The sequence below is a fragment of the Musa acuminata genome, chromosome BXJ1-5, assembly GCF_036884655.1.
Source record: "Musa acuminata AAA Group cultivar baxijiao chromosome BXJ1-5, Cavendish_Baxijiao_AAA, whole genome shotgun sequence".
NCBI classification, from domain to species: domain Eukaryota; kingdom Viridiplantae; phylum Streptophyta; class Magnoliopsida; order Zingiberales; family Musaceae; genus Musa; species Musa acuminata.
The window spans coordinates 31,576,142-31,587,500 of record NC_088331.1 but is presented as its reverse complement, the minus strand read 5'-3'; the positions used below and the strand labels follow the sequence as shown (position 1 = coordinate 31,587,500).

The following is an 11,359-nucleotide window of genomic DNA, read 5'->3' as shown; positions in this document are numbered from 1 at the left end:
TGAGACTGCAGTTCCCCGTTTTTCTGGTTCTATCGCAAGAAGAGAATCCAGGAGAGATAAAGCTGAAGGTGGAAAATCCTTGAAGATCTCAGCAAAACAGCGTCGATACTGATGTTGAGGTTTGAATACGGTTGCATGTGGCAGCTTTTCTCTCTCCCAGTACTCTTCTGATGGTGAACCACACAGCTTGAAGATCTTGTGCAGTTGTTCCACCTAAAACAGTTTGACCGTCAACATTTTGAATGAGAAATGAAACAATAGGATAAATCAGATTCCAATGAAAAATTAATCTGCATTTGGAAAAAATAAATTAAATTGTCTCCAAAAAATATCTGCCTAAAATTGAACTTTAGCCATATCAGTATGTTAAGCTTTAAAGTTGCAGAATTTTCTCTGATGAAAAATAATGCTTTTGTTACTTCAGTACCTCCTAAAAAGGAGCATACATAGGTACTCCGGATTAATATATTCACCATGTGAAATTAACAATGCTTGGCTGTCTAGCACGTCCAAGAAAGAAAATTGAGGATAAAAGAAAGGAAACAAGGACAAAGGAGGTGTTTATGATTGATTTTTCAGTTAGAATCAATGAAAAGAAAATTATGATCCCAGCAGCAATAGCATAAAAATGATATTGTTTCATTGTTAATTAATGTGTTTCTGAGAACAACACAGTAATTAGTTGTGTATCATTATAGTGCAATCTAAAATACTGTTTGGGCAAGGCAATCAAACTAATGACCATATGATTCTATCTATAATTGGATTATCCTTTTTTTCAGTAAGGTTATGATAGCACAGCCAGTATATTTAACATGTAATTATAAATGTTTAATATAATTAACTAATGCATGTCATGCTATAAGTAATTGAATATGACAAAATTTGAAATATCTTCAGAATAATATATGGCATATTCAAGGTCAAGTGGTATTTTTTGGGTAGACAAAGTCCAGTTAGCAATGCCAACAGACAAATGAGGTTTTTCTAGTCGGAAATGACAACTTTTCAGCATCACACTCTGTAAAAACATTTTAGACCTAATTGAATTTTGCAAAACATTTTAGAAAATTCTTCTGATTTCATGGTTGCTTATGCTTTTATAACATCTACTATAACGGAACAGTAATGGAAAATGTAGAAACTCAACGTACCTCGGTTCTTCCGGGCATGATGGGTTTGCCAGCAAGCAACTCTGCGAGGATGCAACCAGAGCTCCACAAATCAACAGCAGCACCATACTCTGTAGCACCAAGCAGAAGCTCAGGAGGCCTATACCACAAGGTGACCACACGGCTTGTCAACTGCTGGTTCTGCTCAGGATTGAAAAATGTTGCAAGTCCAAAATCTGCTATTCTGAGTATGCCATTGTTGTCAATCAACAGATTTGAACCCTTGATATCTCGATGCAGAACACCACGCCCATGACAGTGAGCAAGACCTTCAAGTAGCTGCCTCATATAACACTTTACCTACAGTTGATATGAAGATGTTCAGAGGATACATGTTCCCCGATGTTCGCTCTAACACATATGTTAAGGTTGTGATAGAAAGTACCTGTGGTTCAGTGAACCTGAGACCAGACCTTGCTAAGAGCCCAGCAAGATCATGCTCCATGTACTCAAATACAAGATACAAGTTGCCCGACATCCGTGATGTTACTATACCTTCAAGCTTTATAACATTTGGGTGATCAAGTTTACGCAGTATATGAATTTCTCTTGCCATAAAGCGGACGCTTTCAGGATCCATGTTAACAAATCGTACTTTCTTGAGGGCAACAATTTTACCAGTCTCAAGATCACGGGCTCTGAAAACATTGCTGTAAGTTCCTTCTCCAATCTGAAATGGAATGATTTCAAGTTTTCAACAATGACCACATGAGAAGGATTGTTACTATCACCACGAACTAGAATAATTTATGTTCAATTCTGAGGATCAAACCATGTGAAACAGATTTCACAACAAGAAATATACTAAAATCCCATTGGGGATTATATCTGTCGGTCTTACATTTATCTGACAACATGTTCGGCAAAAACTTTCAGATCCCTGTCCAACAAAATCGAAGATAGAAGACAAACTAAAAATGAAGTATTCAAAAAACTCATGTATTAGTTTCCTAGTCGAATTCAATCTCCATGAATTATGAGTGAGGCAAAAAAATTGTATTAAAGGATGATATTGAACAATGGTAATCCATACATAAAAAACAATTCCCCAGAAATGAGATTCTAAATAAGAAATAATTGAACAGCGGAGCATCCTGATCAAATATTCTGCTTAAAGGCTCTTTCACAAAAATTGACTGGAACCTTCATCTTGGAAGATAGAATTATCTAAAGTTTCTTGTCAATAGTAAGTTTACAATAAATAATCCATTCTAATAAACATCTTCAGAATTCTCCATCAAATCATTTTTCTTGGTTATAGTTTCAGTTTCTACAGGAAAGTTAGAAGATCCACATTTTTAATTAACAAGATTAAAATAACTTAGCACATCATTTGAGGCATCATGGTTGTAGCAGGAACTTTACTTGTCAATAGTGATTTGGCTTTACACACCATATTAGGCATCCACGTAAACCAGATAATATTTCTTTTTTTTATCTTACTTGTTTTATAAGTTATTAGATTTACTGAAGATTTCACAATTAGAATGAGTTTGATTTTTAATTCAATGGAGGGAGTCTAATAATGCCTCTACTTTCTATAATAAAAATCATGATCTAGTGGCATTATGAGAAGAATATCAACAAGTTCCAAGTACAAGGAATTCTTTGGCATAATAAACAAACTAAAAAGAAAAAATTGCTTTTAGATTATCAAACTCACTATGCATCCAATCCCCAGTTGAAGTCATTAGATCATCAATTCTCATGCTTCCCTTTGCACCAACCAAGCAAGTTGAGATAAGGTTTTACCAACATATTAAAAGAATATATCAATGAAATGTCACATCTTTCTGTAGATATTTCCATCTATATAGCACTAAAAACCAAGCATAAAAAAGAAATGCATTAGAGACATGAAGAAGAAATAGAGTCATTCAAAAGTGTAGGCAGAGTTCAAAACCCTAACCTTGTCTAATTTCTCGAACGAATCTCCTTTCCTGGGCAACCAACCACTAATAGCTTCACCGGCGACAGTCGCCAGCCAAGAAGGCCAGCCTGCTGCAGCATGCTCTCCTGCAATACCGTCGGGCACGTCGACGATCCCCAAATCATCTTCTATGTTATTTGGAACACAAATGACTCCGGAACCATCTCTATGTGCCCCAACATCCACAGTAGCCCGCCTCTGGTGCGCCCTGCCTTCCCTCGTGGAATCGAAGGTTGTGGCATCTTTCTTCTCTTCTTCATCCGAGGATGAAGAAGACGAGCTGCCGGTGTCTGCATTGTCCCGCGATTTGGATAAGAATCTTGAATTACCATGGCTTCCGCTGAGTGCGACGTTGATGATGGCAGCCACGACCTCGTCCTTCTTAGAAAGCGAGACAAGATGATTCAAGGATGTGGCTCTCTGTGTCACACCATCTTCGTCGAGGACGAGTCCTTTGGAACACAGGCAGCCCATAAGCAGAAATTTCGGACAATCTCTACCTCATTTCCATTTGCATTCATTCAGGAATTGAGATTGCAAGACCATTGAAATCCCATCAAGCAAATCTCTCCAGGAAGAAAGAAGGAACCCAGACATTCAAATGGAAAGCTCCGGTAAAACGCACCGATTTACCCTAAAACTTACAAAAAGAATCAATCTCGTTTCCGAATTCTGCAAGGAGTGTTCGATGCACCGATTTACCGGAACCAAATGTGCCGCCTTTCAGAGCTAGCCAGAAACGGGAACAAACGATCGGATCCCCACGGAGATGGAGGAACAGAAACCCCAGCCACCGACAAACCCCAGAGGAAAGCGGCCGTGGGGATCGCAGGAACCGGATCAGGATTCCACCTTGACTCGGGAATCACGAGGGGAGACGACTGATCCGTGGTTTTGTCGGATCATTCGTCGTCCATCGTCGTGCGGCGGAGCTTTCCGCACCGCAGGTGGCTCTTTTTCTTCGTTTCCGCCGTGAACAGGCCCGAGGGAAAGGCGGAGAAGACGATCAAAATAGGAAAGGAAACAAAAATCGCATAATTAGCTTCAAAACTTACCTTTTTCCCTGTAACTGTTTGACTGAAACAAACAGAGATGGCAGGTTCGATGGAACGCAACGGAAGCGGAGTGTTTGTCGGATTTCCCCGTCGCCCTCACATCTCGCCGAGCCTGTCGATTTCTTCCTGCCATCTCCCAGCCCCGATGGGTTGGACTCCTCTCTCTATCTCTATCTCTCTCTCTCTCCCTCTCTCTACTGCAGTGACGTGCGCGCCAACTAGTTTTTGTTATGTTGATCCTTCAACGTTTTAAAGGTTTATTTTATTTATATATATAAACCCTTACATCTTACATTTGTTATTTAGTTCTCCAGTTAGATCTGTTTGTTGGAGAATTCTCAATATATTATTTCACTAGGCATTAAGTTGCTAATAAAGTAACAATAACATATCACGTTACAGAATATTTTTATCTATACGGTTTTTCATGTGAAAAATCCTTATTTTTTTTCTTAGGCTTTTGTTAGATTATAATCCCATTTTTAGTTTTTTTTTATTTAGTGTCCTTAATTTTTTTAATACTTTAAATATCTTCTATCATCATTTTCATCTCACCATAGGGTCTTATCGTCTTATCATCTTTTTTTTCTACTCTATTATATTCTAATCACATTCGTTTTGTTTGACCACTTTGATGGTATCATCGTCGTGATGAAAGGAGAAAAAGATATTGATGATGACAAATGGCATCAAAAGAATCGAAGACATCAAATGACAAAACTAAAAATGAAGACATCAACAGAGGAAAGCGTAAAAAAAATATACTTTTTCGGACAAATTACCCCAAATCAAATAATAACATTGCCCTTAATATTTCTTTATATTTAAAAAGTTCTATCACTGGTTTCCAATTTTTGAATCATATGCTGAATTGTGTTAGACTTCAAAAAATAAAAGAGGTTTTTAGTAAGTTTGATTGACTTAAATTAATAAAAAAAATAGGCATAGGTTCTAATATGCAAGATTGAAAGGGATTATGAAGAACATATTTGAAATGTGCACTAAGGCCCAATGCACATTTCAATTGACATTTGATAATTTTTTTTAAATGTCTAAATATTATATTAAAAATATTCAAATGCTGATGGGATAGTATTAGCATTTTAGTATTTGTAGAAGGCTACTATAATCTTTTAAATTCTAAAAATATCCTATGACTCTATCAAAAATTTTAAGATTATCAAGATGATATATTGAGAAACAAATATGATAAATATTTTTATAAAGGTAGAATTTTATTTATTTATTTATAAAGATTATTTTATATTTATATATGATTATGTTTTTATTTATTATATATTTGGGCCATATCAAATTTTTATAAGATTACATACATACATACATACATTTATTTCTATTATTTTTATTTATCAATTTAAATATATATTTATTTTGAATAAATATTAAACTATTAAAAATATAAATTTATCATAAAATATTCTATGGACTTTTGAAATATAATTTTACTAAATAACACATACATCAATGTGTATTTAAAATACAGTTTTTATCTATTATTTATTAAACACTTAAAGTATTTCACAACTGCACATTCACTCAAACCATTTTCTTCGAAAGTATATTAAAAATGAGAATATGTTCCCAAATGTAACCTATAAATATATTTATATAAATAATAGAATCTCTAAATCTTATACACGAAACTAAAGGAATTGCATACTAAAAATATAAAAAAGTTTTACATATATATATATATATATATATATATATATATATATATATATATATATATATATATATATATATATATATATATATATGACCTTTATATTTTAAACTGTTTTATATATGCATGAAAGCTCTTTGAATCATAAGTTCGAGAGAAAACAATCAACAGAGAACAATTGGGTCTCTTATTTTAATCGAATTAAAATGCAAGATAATGATTCAAATAGTTAGGTTTTTAAAGATAAACAAAAATCAAATTGCAACTCCTCTTTTATATTCTTTGCACAATTTTTCTTATTTCTCCAGTTTTAATGCCTTCTTTCCTTATATACTTAGCTTATCAAATTCCATATAGACATATAAGCCTTCTTTTTATCCTTTTCTTTTTATTTTCAATTAGGTATTTGGTCATCAAGCATGCTAGAAAGTTTAAAGTGATTCAATTTTGTTAGCATTAAAATTTTCTTCAATCTATCTCATTCAAATGCTAAAAAGAAATTGTAATACACACTCGAAAATTATGTGGCAATTGTTTGAAATAGGCAATTCAATAATTTAGATCCAACTCTATAAAGAAATCTCCTTATATGTTAAATAGACAAACACTAATATAATTTTGGTTGGAAAGTAACTTTTAGGGTTTTAATTACATTCAAAACTATTTGGAGGAATCATAATTAGATTCTAACATATTGTTTTTGGAGATTATGATTTGAATTAGAGATTCAAGAAAAAAAGGAATTCTAGTGAAGATAAGTCCTTGATGAATTAGGATTTTTTTTCTTATAAATATATAATAAATATCAAGATTTTGATGAAAAAGAGAAATATAAAAAAGATACTTTGGATTCTCCTAAGTTATTTTCAGTATAAATTAATTTAGAGTTTGGGTTTGAGTAATATATTTGTATGCAAAAAAGTATGGAATCACATAAATTTTTTATTGGCTTTTACTTCCTCCAAAAAAAAAATAAATAAATAAAAAATACTTTGTTTGGTGAGAAAAAATTTAAAACTAAAAAAGAAATCTCATCCCAAAAAATAATCATCAAAGAAGGATAATTTATCTAAAAAAAACTCCAATAATGAGGTTTTACTAAGAGGTACTTTTCTTTTTTTTTAATCAAAATACCTTTTATAAAATTAAAAAAAAAATCAATAAGGTGTACTGTAGGCTATTGAGTTGAATTGATTTGTTTCACATTAGATTCGTTCAATAAAAATCTAAATATTTAATTTAATTCCTTCAACGCTTATATTACCTTCTTTTTATTGAACTACCTCAAATTATCCCGTTACCCTTATTCTCAAATTACCCCCACCTCTATTGCCTACTCAAACTCTCACTTGTTAGCTTCTTCCTCCTAAACCTCCCCCTTGGTTTTCCTTCGCTTTCTCATTCTTCTCTCACTTCACCTCCATCGCCACCTCCTCCTTCCAATCCTCCTCTCACTCCACCTCCTCCTCCCCTCTCCCTCTCTCTCATCCACCGCTCCCATCCACTCTTCCTTCTCCTCCTTCAACTCCATCTTTACCACTTACTCATCCTACTTTGTTGCCTCCTACCCCTCCCCATTGGCTTCATTTTGCCTCACTTTCATCAGTTTCTCCTCTCTTCCCTCTTCCCATTCCACCTCTACCTTCTCCTACTCCAGTTTCATTATCACCGCCTCCCTCTTGCTCTTAACTTTCTCCTCCTCAACCTCTGCTTCTACCCCCTATGCCTCTCCCTCTCCCTCTCCCTCATCCACCTCCCTCAACCCCTCCTCCTCCTCATTTTCCTTATACTCCTTCGCTATTGTCACACCCTTAAGATAATATTCTAGAGGTATGAACCTATTATAAATATAATATAATTTTTAACTATCCATAATCCAAACTTAGGATCCATAACATAGAATTTAAGAATACTATATGCATTTAATTCTTATTCACACACTCAATAAAATCTATATAGTTTATAATTATTCAATACATCACTTAGATGACTCCATAAGACTCAAAGATAACTTAAAAAATTATTAACAATCACTTACAAACTCATAAGATCAATGAAACACTATAATTATAAATCAGTCATTTATCACAAGTTTATATTAACATAAAAATTTCATATTTAACAGCTAAATTTCAAAATATGAAAGATCTTTTCACATTTATAATAACACACATCAACTTATATTTTTGAATAACATTACAAGCAATGTGTTACTTACAATAATGTTTTGTTAAACCATCAAAAATATATCATAAACTTCTAGCATTTCACTATCCAACCCAAAACTAATATGAGTGATAAGCTAACCTAAAAGATTTATATTGTAATAATATAAACTATAAAGTGCAGTAAGTAACTATCATATCCATGACATAGCGATGATAAATCATGTAACATAAGCATCAAAGTGTAAAACATGGATTCAAGAGCCAATAAATATTATTTCATTATATTTATATTTAACAAAGAAGCAAAAAGCAACATATGAACATATCAAGAATAATTGCAAGGAATGAGCTCATGTAGAATCATATTTGATATTTCATTTGATTCATTAATATTAAAAGAATATATAACAATATATTTGCAAATTAGGATCATAATATAAGATACAAGCTCAAGAATCATGTTTGACATTTCATTTGATTCATTGATAATAAGGGAGCAAAGTATAACTTACAAGTTAAGATTCAAAAGAGCAATATATTAGCAAAGAGCTAGGAATAACATGTTAGCTAATTAATAGTAAAATGCAAGGTAATAAGGTTAAGAGTAGAGTCATATTTGACATTTCGTTCAATTCATTTATATCAAAGAAACATATAGCGATACATAAGCATATCCTTTAAATTTAAATCAAAAGAACATAAATATGAAGTGGGATCATAATATAGCATAATACCACCCATTTCTAGGTGTCTACTAATCTAGAGCTTATTATGGCTCCATAATATAACATAATCTTATTTAAATTTATGATAAAGGATCCATAATATCCTATAAATATTCTGATCAAGAAAGTATAAAGATACATAAAGTACACTGAAACAATAAAAATATACATATACGCATGAAGCAATATGAAAGGCAACTTAAACATATGCACAATTCATTCAATTATGACTAAGATTAATGACTAAGAGATAAAGGAGTTTAATCAGTAACATGAGTCTTATTGGGAGATGATTCTCAGCTGAAATCAAATTCCACAAGGTAGAAACAAGAATTAGTAAATTTGAGAATAATTCTGTTTAGTAGAATCTGTATGATAAGTTGCATAAGATGTTTGGATAGGAAATTATTTTCGAATTCATTCCAATAAGATATTATTGGAAATAATACATGTCTACTTTCAAATAAAATAGATTATGTATAAATTAGAGTTGTCTAAAAGGATACAAACAATTTAATACAAATAGGTCAGAACACATCCTCTCTATTTAACAGAATTCAAGTGATCGAAAGGAATAATCATTTAGGCAATCATTTGTACTTCAAATCATTCAAATAGGATAAAGATATAAGATTCTAGTTCTGTCAACATAGATTTTACTTGATTTAGAGCATTGTATGGAATACTATAGTTAAAACAATGTAGATATATCATATCATTTTGCCTTTTGTTTCATAAAATGAGTGATCAACTAAAATAGACATTTAGATAGACAATTGTACTTCAAATTATTCAAATAAAGTATTGATAGAATGATATAAGAGTCCAGTTTCCAAAAAACAAATTACTCAATTCCAGACTTTGTACATAATATTATAGTATTGTAAGTTTACAACTTGATTGAGGTTGATGGTATCAGAAAGAGATAAAGTTTTATAAATTATTCATAAATAAAAAGGAATCATAGATAAAAAATACTGTAAAATGAGATTGTCTGTTTGCCTTAAACAGCTAATCCCAAAGATGTTAAATTAATCCAAATTCTTCAACCAAAGAAAATACTGTAAATTATTCTTTCCTTCACTAGCTAGAGAGCAACAACTCTAATTATGTGTTAACTACGATTCCTAAAACATAATCTAAGTAAGATAAGTCCGGTTTCTTCTGGCGAGCTTTCAGCGATTTTCCGACGAACTTTCGATGATTTCTCGGCAATGTTCCGGCGGACTCCCGACAAGCTCATGGACTTCACAACGATCTTCTTAGCGAGTTCCGACGAGCTTCTTTAGCAAGATCCAGGATTTCTCGGTTAATTCCGGTAGAACTTTCGACAAATGTCCAGACTTTTGACGAACTCTCGAACTCCCAACGAAATCACGTTCTTGACTTTGGGACTTCATTTTGCTTTATGTCTTACTATTGTAGTTAATCCTGCATATATAAAAATACACATCAATCTAGACAATTATTACTAAGCATGAATCATGTCGTCTAATATGTCATTGGTCGATCGACGCTTCGTCCGATTCTTCAGCGCATCGTCCTCTCTTATGGCCTATTGCCCAATCGGCCAGTTGACCTCGCAACTCCGATATCCTTGGTGCAATATCCGTTCTTCTTGGCCCGATGCTCGAATCCATGGCCCGAAGCCTTATGTCGACACGTCGACCCATCCTCCGGCTCGACATCTAATCTTTTGACATGCTTTCCTCCGGTCCAATATGATTCTTCTTGCTTTAATTGTCTCTCCCTGATCGAAGCATCCTACGTCACTTAAAACGCAGATTAAATTATAAATACTTATCAATTGGTTTCATTATCAAAATCCGGGATTCAATAATCTCTCCCTTTTTTATAATGATAACCAATTGATGACGAAGTTTACCTTAACTCCCAGAGTTTAAACAAACTCCCCGTATCAATATGTCATATTGATAGAACCTTGAATTCGAGCTGAATTCAAATCGTTGTAAATTTCATCATGAATATTTGCAATGTGTGATCATGCATAACATGATCATACTTCTCCCCCTTTATCATTAACAAAAAGGAGAAGTTCTAACTATCAAGTATAAGTTCAAATCATTGCATGAAAAACATAATATCAAGTTTTATCATCATGCAATTTGTAAGCTAGAAAATTTAGCAAGTTAACATCATGCAAGCTATCGAGTTTTAGATATACACGGTAGTAAGATAGCAAATTTATATAAGCTAGCAAAAATTTCGAAAGCTAATGCAAGATAGCGATGTTCAAGATAGCTCTTTCTTCTCTTTTGAGAGGTGTCATTTTTGCTTCCTTTGCAAAGTGCAAGCTAGCAAAATTTTACCACATTTTAAAGCATGCAAGCTAGAAATTTTGAGATGTTCAAGAAAGCAACTCTTGCTTCTTGAAATATAAGTTTAACAAGATGTGCAAGTTAACATTTTTTGCTTCTTGAGATAGGGAAGATAGCACTTCTTGGTAATGTTCAAGATAGCAAGTTCTACATCATGCAAGCTAGTGAATCTTACAATATTTTAGAACATGCATAATCACTAAATTATCATAAATTTTAATGATGTGTAAAATTACAAATTTTGCAAGTTTGCATTTGTGCATCTTGAGATTTGCAAGATAGC

The 11,359-nt window shown here is 32.9% G+C and overlaps 1 protein-coding gene across 4 annotated transcripts in view; it reads right to left on the bottom strand.

Moving 5' to 3' along the window:
• The window catches only part of LOC135674129 (probable serine/threonine-protein kinase At1g54610), a 7,633-nt gene extending 3,293 nt beyond the window's left edge, over window positions 1-4,340 (bottom strand). For 2 of the 4 annotated variants that reach the window (XM_065183619.1, XM_065183621.1), the window contains exons 1-4: window positions 3,082-4,144; window positions 1,558-1,842; window positions 1,155-1,472; window positions 1-213 (exon numbers count right to left, since the gene is read on the bottom strand). The exon at window positions 1-213 is cut by the window's left edge and continues 15 nt beyond it. In XM_065183619.1, coding sequence (XP_065039691.1) covers window positions 1-213; window positions 1,155-1,472; window positions 1,558-1,842; window positions 3,082-3,576 — 1,311 coding nt within the window. In that variant the 5' untranslated portion in view covers window positions 3,577-4,144. The other 2 variants (XM_065183618.1, XM_065183617.1) reach the window with 2 other exon arrangements.
• Window positions 4,341-11,359: the final 7,019 nt, after the last annotated feature.